The sequence below is a fragment of the Trichosurus vulpecula genome, chromosome 5 (assembly GCF_011100635.1).
Source record: "Trichosurus vulpecula isolate mTriVul1 chromosome 5, mTriVul1.pri, whole genome shotgun sequence".
In the NCBI taxonomy this organism is placed as follows: Eukaryota; Metazoa; Chordata; class Mammalia; order Diprotodontia; family Phalangeridae; genus Trichosurus; species Trichosurus vulpecula.
Genome location: NC_050577.1, coordinates 291,338,185 through 291,363,521, shown reverse-complemented (window position 1 = coordinate 291,363,521; position 25,337 = coordinate 291,338,185). Strand labels below are relative to the sequence as shown.

Sequence of the window (25,337 nt, the reverse complement as noted above, 5' to 3'; positions counted from 1 at the left end):
TCCAGTAAGCAGACGAGATTTGTCTGTCAAGGTCTGTGGCAAAAAAGGGGCAAGATCCAAAGCCAAGTCAGGAGGTCCCATATGTATGTGAGATTCTGTTGACCAGACCCTGCACAGTTTTTAAAATGATGCTAATCCTGCTTGAATCACAAGGCAGACAAAGTGTCCCTAAAGCTAGCATGAGAAAAATCCCATTGCCCAGAGCGCAACCTCCCTAAAGAGAAGCTTTCTCCCAGTCTAGGAAGAAGCTTGGGTGGAGTCAGGCTTCTGGTTTCCAGTGAGCTGAGGGACAGGGAGACGGAAGGAGGACAGAAGAGGGAATCATTTAAAAACTCAATCCTGGCTATTTAAGTCAGCTGTGCAATTAGTCATTTACCTCGGTGAGCAAGGAGGGACTTCTACTGGGGACTAACATTGCCGCTGGTTTACCTAGGGCCTTTATAAAGACCTCCAAGGCATCTCCAGGTCTTTCCTTCTGAGCTTTCTAGAGGGAGCTTGGGTTGGGACTCACAAGCTTTGTACAAGGCTGACATAATCAACAAGGGAGCCACTGCTGCAATACATGTTTTGGTGCTCTCTGATATTCAGATTCTGACTAATACAAGGGCGGCCTTTTGGATATGGGTGAGGGGTAGGATGGGAAAAAACCCAGGCCTATCAGTGCACTGACAAAAGGCACAATGCATAAAGGGCACAAAGGGCCCCTTGTGCCCTCCCAGGGCAGAACCAGTAGGGAGCAGAAGCAGAAGAGTGTGTGGACACACACAGGTCTTGTTTTCAGACAACTGCACTGGAAGTGGGGGAAGGGTCCAGGGGAGGGGTCTGGGAGAAGAGCCCAACAGGTTGGAGGAACCAGCTAGAAGAATGTCTTGGCAGGGTCCTGAAGGGCAGTAATTAAATAGCCTTTGCCTTGACGCCAGCAGTTCACCTCTACAGTAGAACAGCAGCAGCTTTCCTAAGAGTGCAGCTCCTGTCTTTCCATCTAGGAAAGGCCAGGACACCATGTGTGGGGGCCTGCAGCCACCTGCTAAACTTTTTAAGTTGACTTATTTTTAGAACCAGCTGATATACTCTGCCGCATTTGCTTTCTCAGTGACTAGGGGGATACCAGGGGAACAAGGAAATATTCCCTTGTCCTCCTCAATCTAATTTTCAGATTTAAAGTGTTTTAATCTGGAATGGAACATACATTTAAGTCCTATGCTCCTACTGGGAAGACAGGATAACTGTGTAAGCTGGCCAGGTGAGCCTTTAGTCTATGGAGCTATACCTGCCTGGCACACAATTGAGTAATAAGTCAAATTTCAAACTTGCTCCCCAAATCATAAGGAACCCCAGAGTGCCTAACTCAAACTGGACCCCTGCTGCAGTTTGTAAAATGGGAGGTGGGCATGTCCTTGTCTGGTTTTCGGGAGCTTTTTCTCTTCTTACTAGGCCTATCTGGCACACCACCACCACCATGCCCAAGTTACCAAGATTCAGAGCTAGAAAGCTAATGCCTATCTCAGGACCTGGGGTTTGGCAGAGTCAAAGTGGCAGGGGAAAAAAAGAAATGTGCCTGTGCTGCCTTCACATTCTATATAAAAGGTTGCAAAATCTTAGAGTTGGGGAAGTCCTCGAAGGGCATCATCATGCGGTCTCACCTTCTATGGTGTGGACTTGAGTACATACGTCAGCATCCCCACAATCCAATCCCTTTGTGACTCCCCAAGATTCACTTCCAGGAATTGTAAACTGAACTTCAATTTCAATTGGAATAGAAAATTAGAGGAATTAGAAGCAAAGGTGCTTTAGGGCCACATATCTAAGGTTTTATGTCACACTCTGGGCACCATATTTGAGGAAGGACATTGACAAACTGAAGCAGGCAGAGTGGAGGCCACCAGGCCAGTGAGGGGCCTGGAAACCAGCTGGAAGAATTAGGAATGTGTAGCCTGGAGAGGACTCTGAGATGTGAGAGCTGATCTTGACAACCATTCCAAGGATTGTTGTGTAGAAGGAGGCTTACACTGGTCTTGCCGAGTCCCAGAGGTGTCAGCAGCAATGGGCAGAAATTAGAAAGAAACAGATTTCCTAGAAATGAGAGCTAACAGAGGAATGGATTGCCTTGGGAAGTAGCAGGTTCTTAATCACTGGAGACCTTAAGCAGAGGATAGATGACCCCTTGCCAAGCACAGGCCTGATGCACAGGTAACACTGGACAAGATAACCTCAGAGATCCCACGATCCTGTGTAGGTGTGCTCTATGTGGCCATGAACCATACATACCTGACTTGTCTTCCCTGCTTCACCATCTATCAAAGGTGAACCATGAAAACACTATAGTTAAGGAATTATTGAATGCTGCGCACCAGCAGTTCAATGAACTCTACAATCTGATTCAGTGAAAGGAACGTGGCAAAGTGCGCATAATCATGACCTCAGAAGAAACTGGACATGTGTGTCAGCGAGTGGCCAGTGGGGCTGGAGATTTGGTAGCTGTAACTGACGGGCACCGGCATCACCACCACCTCAAGGACAATACTCCAGAACCTGCTATACTAGGATCATCCCCTTTAGATATGGGACCTTTGATGCTTGCAAATGTCTCAATGTTATTGTCTCCAAGAAGGGCCATTACAGATTGAGAGCTGTTTACATCACCAGCTCTACAAAGTGTGTTGGTAAATAAAACACAGGTGTGAACATCTCTTTCCCTTTTTATTTCCATTAAAATTTCAGGGGTGAGTCTCAAAGCCAGGACCAAATTAAGCTAAACTGCATTAAATGCACCTGTTTAATCAAACTGCAGTGGAAACATCCATGTGATACACAGAGCCGATCACTTATGCTACTGCTGTGACGTGGCCCGTGGAAGAACACTATCGATCTAAGTTTATTCATTGTCATTTTTAAAAGGTCTCAATTTATGGCAAAAAAGAACGGTGTGCTCTTACATTCAGAGTACTAATTGTTCCCTTAACACTTTCCCAAGCCACTGTTTTATATACAGGAGGAGGAGGAAAAGGGCAGCTAGGTGGGCAGTGAGTAGAGCACTGGCCCTGGAGTCCGGAGGACCTGAGTTCAAATTTGCCCTCAGACACTTGACACACTTATTAGCTGTGTGACCTTGGGCAAGTCACTTAACCCCAATTGCCCTGCCTTCTCCTGACCCCCCAACAAAAAAAAAAAAAAAACAAAGGAGGAAGCCATATTTGCAATATTTATAAGACCCTTCCTACAGACCCTAACAGTCTTTTTCTCCCCTCATGCTCTGATTCAGATTTTCAATGCTGGTCATGTTGTAGCAGGCTTCTATATAGTTGTTTGTACAATGATCTGTTTGTGTTTGGTCCTTTCTGTTACACGAAAAATAAAAATCTTGAATTTTGTGTATTTGTGGTCTTAAAACTACAACTGCTTTTCATGTAATAATTTTTTTAAAGGCATCAAGGTGTTCAAAGACGACACAAAATTGGTTTTCAGGAAGAAATCATTCATCACCCATTCATCACATGCATCCCCTAATTGAGAAGGCCCCCAGAGGTAAGATCCCTGTGCCTTGCTGAAATCCTCTAGAGTTCAACAACACAGAGAAGAGTTTCTGATAGTTAACAAAGCCCAAGTCGGGTTGGGAAGGTCTCCTAAGTATTTATTATACATCTTTCTGTAAGAAAAGTCAGAGCAGACATGTTACTTTGCGTGTTAAGCTGTCTATCTGATGCAGCATGTTGTAACTTCAACACCCTTCTGAGATGGGGTAGAGAGAACGGGGAGCCCCAGCCGGCTCTTCTTCTTGAGCTGCACCCCTTTCTCAGGGAAGCCTTCACCAACCTGGTAATCCAAGCGCACTCCCCGTAGGAAACTTGAAGCAGGCCTAGTCAAAGGGCCCCGGAGTGCACAACCATGAGAAAACACTAGGGATACGTAACCCCAAGGAGATGACATTGTGGTTTTAAGGGAAAAATAAAACAGAACCTAAAGCAAGCTCGAATGGGCTTAAAAACCATCATATGAACGAGAGACGGATATCAGTTGGCCGACCACGGCTGGGCCTGAAGGGAAACCGGTCACTGGGGCCACCTCGCCCTGGCAGGACAGGATTGGGACCGGGAAACGGGCCCATGGGATCAAAATGGGGTCTGAATGGGGAGAACTGGCCAGGCGTTTCCCCAGGGCCAGGGATGAGTGAATTGATTGGGTCCCCAACATAAGGAAGCATTGGTCTCTCATCAAATTCACCGCCAATAATCCCTGGGGGATACATGGGGTTGGGGGGGAAGGGGCTGGGGTAGAAGGGACTGGGGTGGAACGGCATGGGGTGGGGTGGAGGGGGCAGGAACATGGGGTGCCTCCATCTCAGGGCATCTTTCCTCTGTTTTTGCTTCCTGTAGAGCTGAAGAAAAACAGCGGAGGAGAGTAAGGGGAGGGTTGTTTTTCCTTTGACTATAACTAGTTTTCAAGTTACAGATTCACCTACACTACTCCCAAGAGAAGTCCCCTTCCTCTTCCTTCCTGCACAAGAAAAAGGGCCCTAGGTGTGGATCCAAACACAGCATGATCAAATTCACAACCATTTCTGAAGAGCTCGACTTCCTGAGGAGAGGAGCCCATGAGGCCTACAGTTAATGCCTGCAGCCTGGAAGCTGTCAGCCTCTTTGTGAAGGTAGAAAGTCCATGTGTACACACACACACACACACACACACACACACACACGCACGCACGCACGCACCACACAAACATGGGCACACACATGAACATACATGTGCAGCACATACACACCTATGCGCACCACATACATGTACATGTACACACACACACACACCCTACAATAATGATTAAGCACCCCAAAACCTAAAGACAACAATGAACAAATCCACGGATCCTAGACCTGACCCCACCTCCACTGCATCAGCCCAGGTGAGGCCTGACAGGCACCCCAGACCCTGCTCCTCTTACCAAGGGGCCCCTCCCCTCAAACACCTTCATTTGCAATCATCACATCACAACACACCAGCCACACTGGCTGACCGCCTGGCTGACCCTTCTTCCCCGCTATGGACAAGAGCCATCAAAGTGTATTTAAAGGCACTCACCTCTTTCCAATCAGTGTCTCGAGGTCTGACAGCACAATCTACAAAGAGAGACACATTTCTAAATTAATTCCCCTATTATCTCACCTATCCAACATGATTCGGGGAGGGGTTTTTTCACAGAAGTAAAATTTATGAAGAACGCAAGGACCACCCCCTCATTTTACACACCAAAGCCTACATCCCATTTTCTTAAATGGGGCAGACTGAACCTAAGTGTGCCCCGTCTTCAGGACTCTAAGCCCAGTCCTTCCCCAGAGCCTCCTGAAGTGGGCAGGGCTGTGTGTGGTGGCATGGACCAGCCCCAGATCATTTCTCTGTGGCCTCCCCATTCCTCAGCCAGCTCCTCTGAGCTCTGGGGCTCGCTGATCACTGCTCTTAAACCAAGCCTCGTGCTCCGAAGAGGAGCGGCTATCAGGGCATTTTCCCAGCCTGGGGATGGACGTAGGCTCACAACAAAAAGGCTCTGCGGACAATGTCGGTGTCATGAAACAAACATGGGAATCCTCCCCGCTGAAAAGGTTCCGCTCAGCTTCCTTCCTGGAGCAGCTGTCCTGCTTCCTTGTTTCCCAGGCTATTTCTTAGGAAAGGTCACACTCTCAGAAATGGCCAAATGTCCTGCAGAGCCTGAGGGTAGCAGGACCTCTTCCCCATCAGTGATTCCACCCAGGGAGCACCCTGCAAGTCATTCTTCCTCCCCAGTTTCTGCTAATGGCTGCTCAGAGCCCTCAGAAGGCACCTGGTCTTGGGAGTGAGCTCAAGGGGCCTGAAGAGAAAGATTTTAAGAGAATAACTGGCATGCTGTCTGTGAACAAACCAATGCCAGAAGCCTGGAGCTGCCACCCGGTGCCACTTGATGGCTTCGGGCCATCTCTCTCCCCTTCCCCCAACCCTGAGGGGTCCCAATCTGTCATTTCACCAGCGAGAGGAATTCCAAGCATGGGAATACCATCCACTGATGCAAACTGATCACTCCCTCCATAACTTAACCCCCTGCAGTCATACGCCCAGAAACAAAACCCCCAATCTCAGGGAGCCAAGCCTGGCCCTCCAACATATCTCAATGCTTCTCACGCTTGAAAACCATTCTAGAATAATTATCTCCAAGTCAAAGTTCAAAGAGGACCCATAAATGTAGGACTCCCTGAGGCAGACTGGGCTCATGGGGTATAGCGCACCCCCTTTCTTCCACCTCTCACACCAAATTCGGTCTCCTGGTGGCCAACATGAAGGCAAGGAGCCTTTGAGTGCAGAAAGGCTAATCCACACCCAGGCCTAGTGTGACAGAAGGGCCAGGACTTGGGCCATATGGACCCTCTCTGAGAACTCAATGTAGACCCCTCGAGAGGAAGAAGAAAACTCCCTGCCTGCCTTCTCCTCAGCCCCTCCCACCTTTCTCCCTGGTCCTCTCTCAAGCACAGGATCATTGGCTTTAAAGTCCAAAGGGAGCTGGACCATCTACTCTGACACTTCCATGCTACAGTTCTGCTAACAAGGGTGAAGAGAGGGCAGTCATTCACCCCAGGTCACAGAAAACAGCGTCTCTGACTCCAAATGTAGGGCTCTTTCAAAATCCCCATTCCTTTGGGGTAAGGGAGGCTCAGTCTAATAGCAGGAGGAAAGATGTCTGGCAAAACAATTTATACTAAGGTGTGATCATCACTTAAAAGAATTGTTTCCTAGCCCAAATAAATCTCTAATTGGGAGCATTTCAGACTGCTGTCAGGAAACAGGGGAGGGAGAGGAGGACATGGGCAAAGCCCAGACAAGTCGGTCCTGCTGGGCTTTTTTCCTCAGGGCTCGGTCCCATAAGCTCCCCTGGCTGCCTGCAGCTTCTCCTCCTCATCTTTAAGTGCTCTGAGTTTTTACAGGACAGCTTTCCCGGCAGGATCAGGGCTATCAATTCTTAGTAAAGATTATTTGCTCAGTGGGGATGTCCTGGGCTGGGAGAGTACGTTATAGTCCTTCCCTCTTATGGAAGCTGGCTGCAACACTCATTTAAATAATGAGCCATATGTGTTTAGGGGAATACGGGAATTAGATGTGAAGTGGGAGCTCTCAGGACATTTGCAAAGCAACACAAAGGCCAAACTCTTTCTGGTCTAATTCATGCTATTAGTTACAATCAATTAATTTTAAAACACTTCGAGGAAAACACCTAAAGGATACTATTAAAAACTCTTGGCAAATCCTACTCAATTAAGACTTCAAATGGAGACGGGGAAAACTAGGTCTCTTTCGGCATTAATTAGAATGTTCTGAAAATCACCTCGAAAATCCCTTAAGTACATAAACCTCCACAGAAGCTGGTCATTCGAAGCAATGAAAAGGTCACGACAAACTGCAGACAGAGACAGGACTGAACGGACGTCTAAGAGTCGGAAAATCCGCAGTTTCAATTCCAGCGGAAGAACGACTAATCCGAACACATCAGGCAAGTTTAAAGCTAGAAAAGAGAAGAAAAATGAGTCTTTGGTGCTGCGGCACTGAGATCTCCCAATGGGCCCCCAGCCTGCCCTCTGGAAGCCAGGCACTTATGCCCCTTCATGACCCACAGCAAACTTTGAATCCTGTACATTTCTGCCCAGAAGGGATTATCTGGCATACGGTCAACAAGTGCGAAGAAGGTAAGAGGCCATTCCAACACTCCTGAGCAGCCAGAGGATAATTCCTTAGAGCGTTTTTAACAATCGGGTTGGATGTGCATTAGTCTTCAAACAGACTCCATTTGTAGATTAGTTGCACAATGTCACACCTTCATTAATAGGGATGGTCTATAATAGGACCAGCTCCTGTGGAAATTTAAATTCTTACGGGATTTTAGAGGTAATTTTCATAACATTCTTATTAATAACAAAGAGAACTCATTCTCCCATTTGAAGTCTTAACTGAGTTTTAAACAATATGCTTAGGTGTTTTCCTTCAAGTGTTTTAACATTGGGTCATAACCAATGAGATGACTTGGCCTTTGACCAGCACTGCAGATGAGGTCAAGATCCAGTGCTCCCTCCCATAAGCCTCTGAGCCTTTCTAATGGAAAAAGGGAAGGATGCACAGGACCGAAACATCCATTACACAGGGCTCTGACATGGATCAGTGAGGATTTTCCCCTATAGATTTATTTCTCAGACCAATGCAAGTAAAACCCTTGTTTGTTGTAAACTCTTAAGAAATTATCCAGTTTGTTTGGGTTTTCTTTGGTTCTACTGATATCTGAACATGTTGCATATATTGTTCTTTTTTTTTTTTTAAATAGGCCCTTGGCTACAATTTGGAGAGCTTGTAATTAAGAACTGTTGATATAATAAAAAAGAAATCAACAAAGGCAAACGTAGAGTGCTGACATTCTTTACACACTCATGTAAAGATGAATGTGTGAAAAAAGAAGGCATTCTAAGTAAAAGCAAACAGTGGGGCATTTCCCTGAGATGAGAGGCAACTCGGCAGGGAGGCAGAAGGCTGCCCCAAGTGCTGCCACCAACATATCCAAAACTGCACGTCCATGGGGAAATTACTGAACCTCTCTCTCTGGGCCACACGACCCTCTCAAACTCAGAGTCACTGATCCCACGCCAAGAGTTCCCAATACTGATGATAACACAATTTCAGTGTCCCAGGATAAATGGAAAAGGAAAAAGAAAGACCCAATGTTAATTTTCCACCCTTCAAGGCCCAGCTGAAATGTAACAGCCTCCAGGAATCTTTCCTTGGTCCCCAGTCCCTTCCTCTGCCCTCACACCACTGTCCACTTCTCAGATTACTGTATTCTCTTCCATTTAGCTCTACACCTGACTGGACCACCTTGAGAAGCCGCTGCTGCTTGGCAGGAGGAGGCTGCCTGCCTCCAGCTTCTCCCTTCTGTCCATCCTCCACAAGGCTGGTCTTCCTAAAGCCCAGGTGTGACCAGGTCACCCCTTTTCACTCAAAGCTAGTGCCCCCTATCACCTTCAGGATGTTTAGCTTTTAAAGGCCCCCATACTGAAGCCCCTTTCTACCTTTCCTGGCATCTTACCATTTACCTCCTCACCATGCCTCACACTCTGCAATCCAGTGATAGGGGCTTCTCTGATGTTCCTCCCACTCAACACTTAACATCTGCCAACTCTAGACATTTGCAGTGACTGCCCCATGACTAGAACGCTCTCTGCTTCCTCATCTCCCCATCCTGGCTCCCCTGGCCTCCTTCAGGTCCGCCAGCTGAGGGGTAAGGTGAGTTCAAATCCCTCCTTGTGCAAGAAGCCTTTTCTGATCCCCCTCAAAGCCCCCACTAAGACCATCTCCAAAGTATTTTGTCTACAGCTCATCCATACCTGGTTGTTTGCATGAGGTCTCCCCCATTAGACTGGGGGACATGGAGAGCAGAGCCAGTTTTTCGCCTTTCTCTGTATCCACAGTGCTTAGTCCAGGGTCTGGCACAGAACAGATGCTTTCTGGATACTTGGTGATTTGACCTGACTGCACTAAAGACACAGCACATGCATCCTACCATTCTAGATGACAGACTCCATGGAGGGGAGACATTCTTCGGTCTCTGCTAGCACCTCACACAGAGCTTTGCACAGATGCCTCTAAGGACTCAGATCTGCAAGGGCCTGGGGAAATCATCTCCTCCAACCCCCTTCAGGGGCCCAGGGAAGGTCAATGACTTGCCCAAGGTGACCCAGCTAATTAGCAGAGGCAAGATTAATACCCATTCAATTTAACAAACAGCAGCCTAGCCCAGACCCTGTGTGTGAATGAGTATCACCAATGGAAGGCCCCAGCATTTTGTCATCACTCACCTTGTCGGGCAAAAGCCAGAAGAGGATAGACCAGCTGGTCTTTAAAAAGGCGGGACAGCTTCTGGAGGTCTTTGTATTTGCTGGCCACGTTTTCCTCTGCTGAGACAAAAGATGGAAGAGTGTAAAGCCAAGCAACCCAACACTCTGAAAAGCAGCCAGTTAATTCAGTGGTTTGAAAAGTTGGCTCTTTTTGACAAACCAAATTTCTCATTAAAACCAACATCTGGAGTAACACACATTCCTGGGAGCAAAGGAAGTAGAACCAACCCTCTGTGACTGGGAGGATGCAGCATTCAGGTCTGAAAAGGGAAAAAAGCTGAACGCTGCTGCCTAAGCCCCATGGTGGCAGTGGCAGCAGCAGCAATCTACCCACTGCATAGTGCCAAGCTAGGTTTTCTGTAGGCACATCATGGGTAAGCATCAGGAAACACACACAGCCCAGGCTCCTGGCATTGCCAAAAACCCTAATGACATTTAAATCCAATGCAGAAGTGCAATATAAAAAATCTAAGGGTTGTGGCCTCTCGTTCAAGTGTGAATTCATGATTTTCTAACATAGCCTGTGGAGGAAAATATAGTTTCACACTTCAAGATGTAGCTGGAGATTTCAAATTGGCCATAAATAACGGCACCATTCACATGGGAAGGACTATGCCAATTAAAGACTTATGAGACTGCCATCAATAACTAATGAGTTTGCAGTGCAGTAAAAATCCATTATAAAAAATCTGACAAAAAAAATAGCCTATAGACAGATTTTTTTTAAATCACTTTTCAGAATTAAATGGTTTTCAGTTGAAGCAGATTATGAATAAATGTCCTGTTATTCACCTTTCCTCTGTTTCCTCAATACCTTTGTCTCTATTTAAAAGTAGTCCAATAAGGCATCTGACTGGGACATGTATTCTGGTGAAGGTACACTACAACAAAACTCAGTTCGGTCACAGTTTAGGCTAGAAACATATGAAATGACTCATAAATGTTGGTCTAGAGGCACAGAACTCCCCCAGGGAAAAGAAAATTTTCATACTTAAATCTGCCAAGCATGGTATTTTTTGATACATACATAATTTCTGCCTGCGATATTTAGGAAGGGAAAATATTACAGACTCCAAAATTCTCTCCCTACTCACATCATGCACAACACCAGCATTTCAGGGGATACATTACAGCTTCACAAGACTTTCATGTGGGACACTGCTGTTTTCTACATACACCTTGTCCCTCTATTTATCCTAAGCCGATACTTACAAGAAATGTCCTGATCTGAATCAAACCAACTTCAAGCATATTTGTGGCTTTATAAACTCAGCCCCATTCTGTAAGAAATGCTGTAATTAGCTTAGATGTTTAATGGCCCACCCAGCCTCAAAGTTTCTCTAAAAGCAGCCCCATGGGACACTTTCTGGAAGGTCACGAGCAATGTCACCCTGCAAAATACCAACCTCCAGGTGAGGGTCAGACACCACATCCATCCAGTGCCTGCAGTAGGCAATGGCCTCACTTCCAATGGAGCAGGGTTAATGCCAAGTGAGCCTCGGCTTAGCTCACACTCATACCCTCCTCAGCAGGAGCACTAAGCAGGCTTTCCCAAGCTGGTAAAATTGGCATCCTTGGCAACAAACAGGCTTATATAGACATAAAAACCATTGAGGATGTTTTCTTTCAATATTTCCTCTTTCGGCTTCTTAAAATGTTAACGCCATATATGGTTCTTTTCAAGGAGCATAAGTCTCACACTATACAGTTATCCCTTCCACACTGTGGGGGCTAGGGGCACAGCACCCCCACAATCTAGGAAATCTGGGCCCTCCCTTTGTACCAGAGAAGAAGTCTGCATTTTTTCTTTTTCTTTTGAGGTGTTTACAGTACCTTACCTTAAATTTGGGGTTGACATTTTACTATACATATATTTTATGCATTTCTGACTTTCCAAATTTTTCTGCATCATCTGCTAGCCTTTGCATGTCATCATGGCTTCTGCAAAACTCTCAAACAATTCCTACTTAATTTCTTATACTGACCCACGATATATCAAAACCATAAAGAGGAAAATCGCAATGTGGAAGGGATGACTGTATACCCACCTACTATTCAATAAACTCTAGTGACTCCCTACTGCCTCTAGAATCAATATAAACCCTTCTGCTGGCATTCAGAACCCTTCCCAACCTGATCCTTCCATATCTCTGGAGGTTTCTCAGGCAACCTTCCCATCCCGCTGCACTGGCCTACAGGTGCTCCTCCAACACATGCTCCATCTCCCACCCCCACGCCTTCACCCTAGCTAGCCCCATCCCCCAAATGCTGTCCCCCAGCACTTCTACCTCTCAGCATCATGTGTACAGCTTCAAAATTTGGTTCAAGGGCTTCCTTCTGCCAGGAGCTTTTCCTGGTCCTCCCGACGGCTCATGCCTTCCCCTCTATGGTTACTAAGTACTGACTTTGTATGTATCTTGTACAGGCCTACACGTGGATGTGTTGTGTCCCCTGACTGAATGGAAGCCCCCTAAGGGCAGGGCTGTTTCACTTTTGTCTTTGCATCCATAGTGCCCGGCACAGGGCCCGGCATACAGCTGATACCTAATAAATGGTTGCTTTTTCACTGAATATTCTAGTAGAAAGAGTCCAAAAAGATGACATTGCTTCTCAAAAATGACTGAGCCCTAACCATACCCCACTGAGCAGGACAAACTATTACCATTTTATAGTGACATTATAAATATTAGGTAATTCAGTGCTCTTGAGGGACAGAGAAATAACATTTTTAATAATTTTTTTTGGAATTTGAAAAATGTTATTCACAGAAGCCAGGTGAAATAGGTCTTTTTAAAATAGAAAAAAAATAGTGTGACCGCAGATAAAGATTTCTTTATCCCTACTGCAATTCATCAAGGCCACTTGGGGTGGGAAGGGGCTGAACAAGGACAAGAGGTCCCATCATCAAAATCTTTTCGTGCTTTTAGAAATTCAGTAACATTTTTCCTCAATCTTTTTCTAAATCTAGTTTAGAGGCTTTTCTTTCTGCCAAACACCATGCACAGTCACTTTCTAGCCTAATCCCAACTGCGCAAAGCTTCATCCCAAGACCTTCAGTTTTCAAATGACCCATAAAGCTGAATTACCTTGTTCGTGGGGGCGAATGAAAGAGTCTGGCAAGAGCTGTAGTCTTTTCACACTCCTAATCTCATTGTTGATTTTCAACGTAGCTGCAAAATTAAAAACAAGCGAGATTATACTGGGCTCACGTCCGCTTTCTTTTCTGGTTACGTCTTCTGTTCCTTCGTCTATGCTATGCCCTCCTTAAAGGGCACAAATTAGACATGATGAATCGCTGTAAACCACTAACCAGTTCCTTAACCAATGAGCTACCAAGTTGAGATGAGTCTTCCCATGAAGTGAAGTCCCTGTAAAACACCACGATGAAAGACAGGAACAGTCTGTCTACGTATGCCTAGGAAGTGCCGCCAACAGCAGCTTGTCAGCAATTGAAACAAACACAGCAAGACTAACAGCTAGTGGGAGGGAGGCAGCTCAGCACAAGGAAGTCATCACTTCTAACGAGGTCACTAATAACTCGGTTTGTGTTTGACTTAACCTCTGGCAGTGAGTCCCAGAGGCTGCTCCTGAGATGAATACCTCAGTGCTTTCCACCCCACGCAGCCCTGCCCCTGCCTGAGGCCTCCTTCTAGTCACATACACAAAGGGACATTTCTTCACATCCATGAAAGGCCCAGTGACGTGCTCCTGTGCATGTGCGCTGGGAAGGAAGAATTCAGAATCAGGCCTGAAATGTGTGCCTCCCGTGACAGCCTGCGAGGGACTGATAAGCACCAAAGGACAAGGCCCAAGCTGTAGATGCCCGAACATCAAAAGGCATCTTTACTTCCACATTAAGCCGGTATCTGCCTTATAAACAGCAAATGGCCTCCAAGCAGCTGAAGAACCTCTTCCGTGACACCACGTCAGAAACGGCAGCCTGACACCGAGCCCAGAGAGTCTCCAGGCGGATCACTGGAACGCCATATCCCAGGGGGCCTCCTCAAAAGCAGGATGTGCAGGAGCCCAGACCCACTGGCCAAGCTGTCAGAGTACATATTCCTTGGAACTACAAGATGCTACCTAAGCAATCAGAGCCAAATTTCGGATGACTGCATGTAACAATTCAAATGGAATTTACTGGTTTAATTCAAAATACCAAGAATTACCTAATAAGGGTAATCTCCCTTCCTAAGGATAAGAAGGAGTTAAGGGTATGTCATTGGAATGCCTTCTCGCATCAAAATCACTGAACTAAGAATTCTGAGTCAGGTCTAGGCTGGACTAGATGACCTCTGAGTTCCCACTCGACTCTGAGAATCAGGGATACACAAAATTATTGGGCTGGATAAGAACAATACTGTTGTTCAAAGTGTGGCCATTCCAATCTTGGCTTACGAACTGGGTAACAAAATCTTGAATCCCCAAAATACCAAAAACAAAGGCTAGAGAAAGCTTTCAAAAGGACTGCTAATTCTCAAAGTATTGTCCACATGCCACTAGTGGTTGGTGAAGGGCCTTGGGTAGTATGTTGGACTGTGCCATAAAATGCCATAGTGGTATTTCTTAGGTGCCAGCATCAAGGAAAATATCCTAGCCATAAATAAGAATTTACTTATTCTGAGTGACTTTCCTCCAAAAGCACTGTCCCAAATGCACCGCCTAGGCATGAGACCCTGGTGCTAGTGACACACCTGCTACCAAATGGGACATGAAGTCAATGGCCAGTATTTCACCACATCTCAGCTTTACCCCCATGAAGGGGAGATAAGGACACAGCTGAGCCTCCAGGCTCTCTCCTTCTCCATGTCTACCATCCCTCACAGCCTACTGAGATCTCCCCTGAGATATTTCCCTGCATCAAGCTCCTTTCCCCTACAGAAAGGGGACAAAAATCTTTCTCTAGCAACACTGACCAAGGTAAGTCATCCCAGTACCCTGCCCTCCCAAGACACCTGTCAGGCAGAGTCTAAGCCATCGTCCTCACTGGACCCATACCATGTCCCCCAGTCAGTCTGTTACCCTATCCATATGAGCAACAGAAAAAAGGAAGTGTTAATAATAATGATAAGGATGACTTACATTTGTAGAATGTTTTACAGTCACAAAGCACTGTGCATTTTGCAGATGAGGAAACCAAGGCCAAGAGGGGCTAAGAGACTGAATGGTGCAGATAAATCAGAAATGGTACATTTGGGACATGTGAGAGAGCATGTTAAAAAGTAATCCCAGGCTGAAGCCAACCACCCAACCTGTCAGATTACCATTTATGACGATGAGGCTCCCCAGAGGCACACACGTGAGCGCAGCGGTGCCATCTTCACAGAGAGGATGCGTATACTGCAACTTATAGACACCTCCCGATCGCCACTTCTCGGGCATGGACACGGATTTTGCTTCAGTGCCCTAGGCACAAAAGAAACAGATTATATACAGAGAAGGGAGGTGTTACCCACAAACAAATGAACATTTCAAGAAGCTCAGAGTCTGTAGAAATAACCATCTTAGTCTCCATTTCTTCCCATCCCAAATCAGGTTGTCTGTATTGTAAAAACTGAGGGAGAAGAAATCAAAGATTTTCAATAAAATTTGCTTCAAATGCTCATGAATCAATAATACAAAACCTCATCCTACATTGTCCAAAGAAGCTTGGTCGTCTTGTTGCTGGTGAGAGAAATAGCATAAAGAACAAAAGATTCTGGAAGTGGGGCAGGGGGAACAGTATGAAAAAAATGTCAGATGTAATTAAAAAAACACAAAGTGTGGATCTTTAATTTGCACTCTGACATTAAGCCTTTGTTTTTAAACAACTACATATGGTACTACAGGACCAAGAGCCAGAAGAACCTGCTACCCTGAGCTGGCGACAGGACTCCCCTGGATGCCAGTATGTTGGGCAGCAGAGAGATTGGACTGCGGCTCCTGCATCTCGAGTGGGGTGCAATATGGCTCCCTTAACTTTTCTTACAGCCAAGGCCACTCTTGCCTCTCACCTCACTACCCCTTACCCAGAATGAAGCAGAGATGAGGGAGAGATGAGAAAGAGACAGCCAAGAAAGAATGAAAAGGAAGTACATGGAGGAAAGAAGGTAATTCCTGGGTATCCAAAGCTCGAGCACAGAGAAGAGGCCTGAAGCCTCCCTGGCCACTCTCCAGGGCCACAGAGACCAGCTCTCCTGGCTCTACTAGGTAAAAAGCCCCTCGAGTCCTGGCAAGGAGGAAGAAGATGGTAGCTGTGCTGAGTCTTCTCTACATTTAACAAGCTAGAGGGTGGATAGGGAGTGGGGCTTCCTGTCCCTTCCTACCACTGTTTCCAGAGTCTTTCCTGAAAGAAGAGAAGTTCCTCCCCAGCCTTCCGGCTCCCATCGGTCCCCTTAGTGAACCTACATACACACACACACACACACACACACACACACACACACACACACACCTGCGATCCTTCTACCACATTCACCCTGAGCCTCCTAACCAAACCCTGCTCAGGGAGGAGGAAAAAGCCACCCTGGGAAGCTGACCACAACCCCTTGCTGACTTTTAGTTTACTGTTCATTTCACAGACAGGAGAGAGTCAGAGACAAGACAGAAAGAACCATCACCTAACAAAATGCTATCACTTTAGAGATGAGTCAGGTGATGCCCAGAGAGGGGCAGTAATTTGCCCCACCACTTTGCACCATTGGCTTGGGGCCAGGTACTCAGCCAACTCCAACCCCAGGCCTAGGGCTCTCTCGCAGGACTCACCAAGGGGGTGTAGCCAGACTCCAGCATCAGAAGATGCACCAGAACAATCAAGGCATCACTGGCACTACTGCATTCAGCCGAGTGGTACAGCGTCTCCAAGGAATGTGGCACCTGCCCATCCACAGCTTCACTGCACAGCATTGGTTCCATGGGATAGGACCCTGCACGCTCTTCCATATCCACATCCTCCTGAATTAACCCAGAATTAAAATCTAGACCAGATCCCAGCTGAAAGAGAAAAAACGTGAACCACCATAAATGTCACCCTGTCCTTGGTCACACACTTGGTTTCCAGCTCCGGCACAGAGATCCGAAGGGGAAATGCTGAGAGGAGGGTTCATTCAGCACAACCTAGAGACTAGCACCACCCAGCCCTCAGCCCTGGATAGCTTTGAGAATGCTTTCAAAGACTCTCAGGGACTAAAGGGACATACCTGCTCCTTTGGCATGTTCTTGTTGTTACAAAAATTTCCTTCCTCTCCTAATAAAAGCTGACCAACTGACCCCTCCCCTAAGTACCACCCAGGGTTCCTGGTTGTACCTTATGGGGTCAAAGAGTACACAATGGTCCCTTCCCTCGCCAAGGCCAACCCCTGATGTGTCCCTTGGATCCTGGGAACCCACCCCTCCCATGCTTCCATCTCTCACCATCCTTAAAATACTCTCACATGGCTGCCACCCTTCATGCTATCGTCCTGTATCTTTCCCTTTCCATAGCCAAACTCCTAGAAAAAGGCAAGGCCTGTTTTCTCTCCCATTCGCATGTCAACCTCCTCACAATCTGGCTTCCGTCCCCAGCTCTGTCCTCAGCCCATCCAAACGATCAGAGTCCAACCCCTGCAGCAAAGGAGGCCAAGGTCTGAAGAGGTCAACAGCATGCCAAGGGTCACAGGGGAGACAGGGCGGGGGTCAAACAGAGGCCTCTGACTGAAAACTAGTGAGCATTCTTTACACCAAACGACACGCTTGTTTCCCACATTTTCATCCACTATTTGGATGAAGGCATTGCTGGAATGCTTCTTAAATCAGCAGAAGATGCGCTATTGGCCAGAACAGCTGACGTGTCATGTGACTACAGAATTGGGATCAAACGCTACCTTGATGGGTTGAGATGCTGGGCTAAAGCTAACAAGACAGAATTTAAGAGAAATAAATGTGACACTATCTTGTGTTTGTCCTTCATTCTCAAACAGGACCACAACATCAGAGATGATGATATGACTCGCAGTGGATGTGGATTTAAGTGAGGAAGGGCTGTGCAAGGTCACCAGCCTCACTTTCTCCTCCAGAGCCATCTAGGTCCAGTGGCCTGATATTCACCAGGATGACTGGAGATGACCCAGGATGCAATGGGAGACCCTGGCCCTTTCAGGCTAAGGTCTTTTCAGGTACTCACTGTGAGTGAGGTAAGGTCCATTCAGAGACTCACTTCTGACACTGTGTATATTCCAAAAAAGTATAACCACAGGATAAGAGTGAAAAAGGCCTCTGGGTTTTAGTAGCCTCTAAGCTCAATTAGGAGCCAACTAATGGCAGACAAGGTGGGCTGCCCTATGAGAAGGGCCCCTGAAAACACAGGCGGGAAGGGGACATCTTCCTGCGGGAGCTTCCCCTGGGCCCAATTCTCAGCTTTGCATTTTAGAAGGCGCAGGCATACCCAAAGGGAGGAGGTGACCAGCAGCCCTAATGTGAATTGGGCCACGTAACTGCAGGAGGTCAGCCCTGGGCACAACAAGAGGAAAGCTGTCTTCCAGTATGCAAGTGGGGTCTCGAAGGGAAAGTAGGAGTGTTGTCTGCTTGGCCTCAGAGGGCACAACCAGGAACAACCCTTGAGGAGACTCTCCCTTACTGATCTTTCTGTAAATTGTCTAGCATCTACGAAGAAAGGGGAAATAAAAAGAAAGAAGTATTGAGTCGTAGAACGAGGGGACGCTTTTGGGAGTTCCAAGTCCAGGATCATAGCACAGGCAGAACAAAGAGCTTTGGTTCTGACTCCATGCATGGCACGGTACTAGGCATTAAGGGAAGGCAAAACTGAAACAGGCCCTGCCCCCAAGAAGTTTACCTTCTCCTCGGCTGAGAGAATAGCTATGACGTTCAAGAAATATGAGGATGGAGAAAACAAACTGTGGTATCAGAAAAAGCTTCATACGAGAGGGGGCCCTGCCCAGCCATGAAAGCAGCTAAAATCTGAAGAGAAGGAGAGGAGGGGGAGCATTCCAGCAGGAAGCAGACCACCAATCTGGGGAAGCAACAGGTAGACAATGCTGGCTAGACTGGAGAGGGTGTGAAAGAGAGAAATAAAAGGAAGTCTGAAAAGGGAGCCTGGAGACAGGTTGGAAAGCTATGAATCTCATCCTAAAGTCTACAAGGAGTGGAGATTTGGGGGAGGAGAACACAGTGGCAGCCATATGAAAGGTGGGTTGGTTCCCTAGGAGAAAACAGAGGAGGGCCAATGGCCTACGAAGCAGGGACATCATTCAGGAGGTGACTACAATAGGCCAGGACCACAGGTGATAAGGGCCCAAATCAGAGCAGTGACATACAGATAAGGAGAAGGGGGCAGATGTGGAAGCCATATAGAGGAAGAATAAAGGCAAATGGGGAAGGGGGACAGGGGGAGGAAAGAGTCCAGGATGATTCTGAGGCTGCAAGCTGCAGGAAGGTCGGTGGGACCTTCCACAGAAATAGAAGAAAAGGCAGGTGGGAAGGGGGAAGGAATTGAGCATGTTCAACCTGAGATGCAGGTGTGACATCGGGTGTAGCCGCCCGAAGGTTAGCTAGTGATGACAGGCCCGAGGGCAGGAGAGAAAGCCTTAGCACCTGGTGCACAGAGCTCACAGAAGCCCTGAGAGTGAACGAGACACCAGGAGTACAGAAAGGTCCAGAACAGCCCTCAGGGAACACCTACGGGCAGGGATCTGGCCAGGAATGAGCAGCAAAAGGAAGAGCACGAGGGATCCAAAGGCTGAGGATGATGCAGAACAGAACTGGTCAGAAACAGGGCCAAGACTGAGGCCAGAAGAGGGGCAAGAGCCTGGGGGAACAGGACAAGGGAGAAGACCTGAAGGTCACAGAGAGAGCGAAGGTGACCAAGAGGCAAGATGGGAGGCCAGAAAAGAAAAATGACAACAATGGCCGAGCTCGGCGTCCCGGCAGCAGCGGCACAGTAATGCAGGCGGGAGGAACTCGCCTTGGAGGTGGCTAACTGAGGAGGAGGAAGGCCAGAGGAAGCTACGGAGCCAGAGGGTCTGAAGTCCCTGATTGTGAGGGCAGGCGTTAGCAGGGGGAGGGCCTGCACTGGCACAGAGGAGCAAGGGCTCTGAATTCTTCTCCCGGCTCCACGTGTCAGGGCAAAGCAGGAGCACTTGCTACTAGAGAGGGGGGTCAGGGACGCAGTTTATTCTGAAGTAAACCAGGTTTTCATGAATGCAAAAAGATAGAAAGAATATGAGGTCTAAGATAAAGAGAAATCTGTTTACAAAAGGATTCCAGAGAACACAGAGGAAGGCGAAGGCAAAGGAGGAAAGGGACCAAGGACAAGCAGGAGTAGCAGGAGGTAAGGCAGAACACAGTGGTACCTATCACAGCAACGGGAAAATGGAGATGACAGGCGATACCCAAGTATAAGCATCCCACAGGAAACTGGAGATATTTAGAACTAGGGCTTCAGGGAGTGGTACAAGCTTGACAAGCAGACAGCAAAGGTCAGACTCTTGAAGCAACAAAGGTTGACAACTGCTCTTAACACCTGAAAACAGTGGGGAGAGGGGTGCAGAGGACAGAGAGCTGATCCTGGGGGAAACACGAGCTCCAAGATGACCCATGTGACCAGCCTGAAAGAACCTCCCTTCCAGGCCTGACGTTGAGGCAGCTTGATGGGAGTCGCCCCAAGCGAGACAGGAGTAAATGAAGGCTTTGGGCCTGACTGCAGGTTAGCTTAGCACCCTCATCAGTGTTTCAGTCCTAGGCCTTACCATGCCATCCGCCCTCTGGACAGCAGGTTGGGCTGCCTGTGGGGGGCTCGGGTCCTTCGGCTCTTCTTCACCTCCACTGCCAGACTGACTCTGACTGGGGACCAAAGAGGGCTGATCGTGATTACTCTGGAAAGAAGGTGCTGAATCTGAAGATGGAGCCACGGCGAATTCTGCAGCGGCCTCCTCAAGAACCAAACAGATCAAGTCCCCAGACACAATCCCATAGGAAGCCAAGGTCTTTTCATCTTCAGTGAGGGCGTCCCTGCTGTTCAGTGTGACTACAAACTGGATGTCAGAACTGCCAAACAAAATGGACAAGGACAGAGTTAATACTAGGCACTTTAATTACACATTCAGAATCATAGCAAATGTGTGGTATAACCACAGAAGGCTAACCCCAGGGACTAGGAGCTGCCAAAAGCCTTCCTCTTAGTGTCAGTTATACCGTGATCCTGATCTGTCAGGGACAACTTTCAGAAGATTCACATAATCAGTGAAATAATGGTGTTAGAGAAGCTGGGGCCATGGGTTCAATCCCTTCACATACCAGCTTAGTTTCCTCCGTCCCCAAGAACAACTGCATCTCTAACCTGGCCAGATGTCATTTCACAGGTGTATACTATTAATCACAAAGGGGGCTCAGTGAGAATGTGCAAACGTGGCAAATTCATCATCCCTATTAGACAAATGACTCCAAATATGGGCCTTGCTGATGGTGTGTCAGGAGCATCATCTTTAAAAAAGACAGCCAGCAGCCCTCTCTGGGCCCCAAAACAGGCTCTATCAGTGACTACAAATCTCAATCACAGCTCCGTCACAGAAGCACCAACACTATTGTAAAGAATGACTTTTAAAAAGTGTAAGACACTCCATTGAGCATATTTATGATGCCTTTTGATGATGAGGGTTAACTGGCGACTTAAACAGTAACTTGTCAGATTCTGTGGAAATAATTTTCCTTCTTCATAGAGCTTCATTCCCCAAAGTGCTTAAGAAAATTAGCTTTTGATCTTTCTTATTTAAGTTCCTTTCATTTCAGCAGTTATAGGGGGCTGAATTGTATGGCCAGTGATACATACATTTTAGAATGGAATTAAATGGCTGGAAATTATTCCTGGTTGTCAGAAAACAACTATACTTCTATCTGCAAAATGCTTCTGTAAACAAAATGCCGAAAACCTCCCAGCTGCTCAAATAACGACGGTGCCAACTTTGGCAGAAATAGGAAAAACATCTCCAAAAGAACCACCAGTTCAATGGATGCCTTTGGATGAACTGTCTTTTTTTGTTCATTGGAAAAGATCAATGTAGAACAGTAGTACTACAGCAGCCACTCGCTGTTACATCAGTAAAGAACTCTTTGCCATACACCCCTCCCTGAACACCCTCCCCCCCTTCAAACCTCCCCCTCCTGCCCCCCACCCTTTACGGGTAAAGCAAGGATCGGTTTTCAGTTCAACAAACATTTTTACGGTACTTTCTGCCCTCAAGAGAGCTTCAATGGGGGAGGGGGGAGATACAACTCAAACATGGGTAAATACAAATGCAGGACAATTTAAAGAAAGGAAAAGCACTAACTACTGGAGGAGGGATAAGTCAGGGACGGATGGGTGAAGCTTTTTGTGTTGAAGGTCTTTGGCGGGGATTATTAAAATTGTGTTTACTAAAACCAAGAATGGCTATTTCAGCTGGAGAAGGTTCTTAGTGATGGGAAAACCCTAACACATCCTAAAGGCTTTTGAGGAGAGAGAGCCTTTTCAGGGCTTGGGGGGCGGGGATGTTTAAGGGATGTGGAACACAATCAGGTCCCTTTTTTTTCAATGTACAAACTGATTTTACCGCTTCTTTTTCTCTTCTTCCTCTTTCGGTTATAAGAGATGGCTCTCTGGAAAGGAACTGGGGTAGAGACAGAAGTGGAAATCTAGCCCATTAAAAAAAACAAGACGTCAATGACAACTGACTTTTAAATGTAGCTACCCAGGCTTGCTCCAGCATAGCTCCATGAGCCTCCAGAAGCACACACAACCACAGGACCCCGGCTCTGGAGCTGGGAGGGACCTCAAAGGCTATCTAGTCATTCCAGAAATGAGGAAAGTGGGGCCCAGAGAAAGGAAAGTCACCCAGATAGTAAGAGGCCAGGCTGGAAAACGAACCCAGGGCATCTGCTCCAGAGGCTGCATCCTTCACACTGTGCCACCCCGCCCCACCACTATCAGCAGGACCACAGGCCCTGGCACTCACTGGAAGGGACCTCGTTTGCCTCCCCCATTTCAGACACTTTAAAGAAAAACAGAATGCATGGACTAGCCTTTTTGGTGTATTCCAATTAATTATTAAAAGGGAAAAACATGTGAAAGTGCATTTTCTTTCAGTTTCTTTTCCCTCATTGATTTACAATGATGAAAAAAGAACAGAAAAGTGAAACTAACTGGTTTATTTACAAGCTTAGGCTGTGAAAGCCAATATAGCACTTTTGGAATGGCCTTGCCCAACTTTTTAACAAGAGTCTAAAATGAAAATATCTGCGGTATTGATAGAAATAACCGAAAACCATCAAGGGGTTAACCAGCAGTTTATGCTCCTTTTCAAAATACCAAGACTTTTCATTTGAACTTGACGGGTTAGGGGAGTGAAGACTGTGCCACAGTATTTCTCTAATTTATTTCACTTCTGAAAAATATTACCAGGATTTGACAAATTAAAACCTTGCCAAGTTCATCACTGAAGTCTCATCTCACTGGGCTCCTTATAAATGATTTGGTAGCCTGTACACTCAAATAAGGGGAACATTTCTAAAGTTAAGAGAAAGGTTTTCTTTAGTTCGTAAGAAACTGGGCGCCACATTTTTCTTAGCTCAAATTTAAAGAGAAGGGGTTCCCGACCCTCGCTTTGCTTCTGGGGGATAATTACCAACCTCGTCTGTACCCCTCTACCTCAAAACTGGAGGCTTGACCTACAGGATCCCAGTGCTTCCAGTCACTTCTGCATTCCCTTAGAGACACAGCCCCGGAACCAGGAAAACTAGAAGACTCTGAAACATTAATCCCTAGGCTTCCTTCAAGCTTCTTGCTTCCCCTATACAACACCACTAAGAATTAGAGGAATTTCTATTGGAAACAAATCCTGAACACCCCAACCTGAGGCACAGTTACACAAGCTGACACCATTATGCCTCGGAATGTTTATGGCCTCAGGAAAGAGAAGCCTTAGAATTCCAACTTCTTGGGATACAGCAAAGCACGTGCATCGATAGATACACCGTGGTGTGCAACACAGGTCGCATGCACTCATGCAGGTGTGCAAAGCACCTGCCCACTCGGCTGTGCATAAACACCCAGACACAAAACGGTGGGGCACAAACGCTCGAGTGCCAAGCTGCAGACACACCCACTTGGGCACAAAGTCGCTGGCACACACCCACAAGTACACACGCACTTGTTCGAAAAGTTGGACCTATGCACACGGAGGCAGAGTCACTCGCAAACGCTCCGGGTGCACAAACACCCATGCGGGCGCGGTCAGGGGAGCCTCAGCGCCCAGATGCAAAGCCGCACATCCACAGTGAAGTGTGCACAAGACCAGGGGTGCAAATCCCTGGCACACGCTCAGGGTAGCCTTGGGGCCTGGATGCCAAGCTGCACGAACTCACACACGCACACGCGACAGCGGAGTGTGCACACACCCAAGCCCAGGGTGCCCCCGACTCTGTGTCACTCCAGGCCAGGTAAGATAGCCCCCAGCCGCGAGAATCCCCGCGCATGCGCCCCTTCCTCCCTCTCGCCCTCCCCCGCCGCGAGCTGCCCCGCGCATGCGCCCCTTCCTCCCTCTCCTCTCCGCTCCCCTCCCCGGCCTCCCCAGCCTTGGCAGCGACAGCACCTGTAGCCCCAGGCGGGGAGCAGGGCCTGCCGCAGGTGCGCGCGCAGCTCCCCGAGCGTCGGTTCTGCGCCCGGCAGCTCCAGCGGCGCTGTCCGCTTCTGGAGACGGACCCGCAGCTTCATGGCGCCGGGGCCCCTTCTCGCTACTTGGGCCGCCGCGGGGCCGGGACAGGGATAGGGACGGGGACGCCGCTGCCGCCTCCTCCTCCTCCTCCTCCTCAGCCGCCTCGTCCGCTGCCCGCCTCGGTCCGGGGCACGGGAGCTCCGCCCCGCCCCCGCCCCCTCCCATGAGGGCGCCCCCTGCTGTCGGGCCGCCGACCCCGGGCGCCGGGGGGGAGTGGCGGGGCCGCTGCGGCCGCGGCCCCGGGAGCGCGCGCGCCAGCGGCTGAGGGACGCCGCTGAGCTGCGTGCGCGCCCCCGAGAGCCGGAGGGAGGGGGAGGAGCCCCACCTCACCCCCTCCCCCCCCGGAGGGCACTGCGCAGGCGCGAGCCGCCCTCGGCTGGTCCCCACGGATACCGTTGCTATGAGTCCAGAATCCTGGACATCCTGTATCCAAGCTCGAATCCCCGCTAGCATACCCGATATGTGGGCGTACAGCCTGGTCCTGAGGGGAACACTACCACCGACTTTGGAGTCAGAGGGCAGGGACCGTCTTTGCCTCGTTTTGTATGCCAGGACTTAGTGTAGTGCCTGGCACAGAGTAGTCGCTTTATAATTGTTTATTGAATAGACGACTCAGGTTCAAATCCCACCTCTGACCTAGGTGGCTCCGAAGACCTGAGTTCAAATCCAGCCTCACACAGCCATTTTTTAGCCCTGAACAAGTCCTAACCTCAGCCTACTTCAG

General features: G+C 48.0%; 1 protein-coding gene across 2 annotated transcripts; it reads right to left on the bottom strand.

Moving 5' to 3' along the window:
• Window positions 1-3,605: 3,605 nt before the first annotated feature.
• FBXO7 (F-box protein 7) lies at window positions 3,606-24,778 on the bottom strand. 2 transcript variants are annotated; one of them, XM_036761739.1, is made up of 9 exons: window positions 24,491-24,778; window positions 20,615-20,912; window positions 16,638-16,865; window positions 15,158-15,299; window positions 12,980-13,063; window positions 9,855-9,953; window positions 7,343-7,519; window positions 5,077-5,114; window positions 3,606-4,375 (listed from the first exon to the last, which is right to left on the bottom strand). In XM_036761739.1, the coding sequence occupies exons 1-9, from the start codon at window positions 24,610-24,612 to the stop codon at window positions 3,989-3,991; spliced, it is 1,575 nt and encodes a 524-aa protein (XP_036617634.1). In that variant the 5' UTR covers window positions 24,613-24,778; the 3' UTR covers window positions 3,606-3,988. The 2 variants fall into 2 exon arrangements, with proteins under 2 accessions (XP_036617634.1, XP_036617636.1); XM_036761741.1 differs by having other exon boundaries at window positions 9,855-9,950; window positions 24,491-24,735.
• Window positions 24,779-25,337: the final 559 nt, after the last annotated feature.

Coding starts and splice junctions, on each gene's coding strand:
- FBXO7 (XM_036761739.1), bottom strand. CDS start 24,612: ATGAAGCTGCGGGTCCGTCTCCAGAAGCGGACAGCGCCGCTGGAGCTG. Junction 7,520..9,854: donor TCTGGCTTTTGCCCGACAAG/GTGAGTGATGAC, acceptor TCTCTTTTCTAG/CTTTAAACTTGCCTGATGTG. Junction 5,115..7,342: donor GTACTTAAGGGATTTTCGAG/GTGATTTTCAGA, acceptor CTCTCTTTGTAG/ATTGTGCTGTCAGACCTCGA.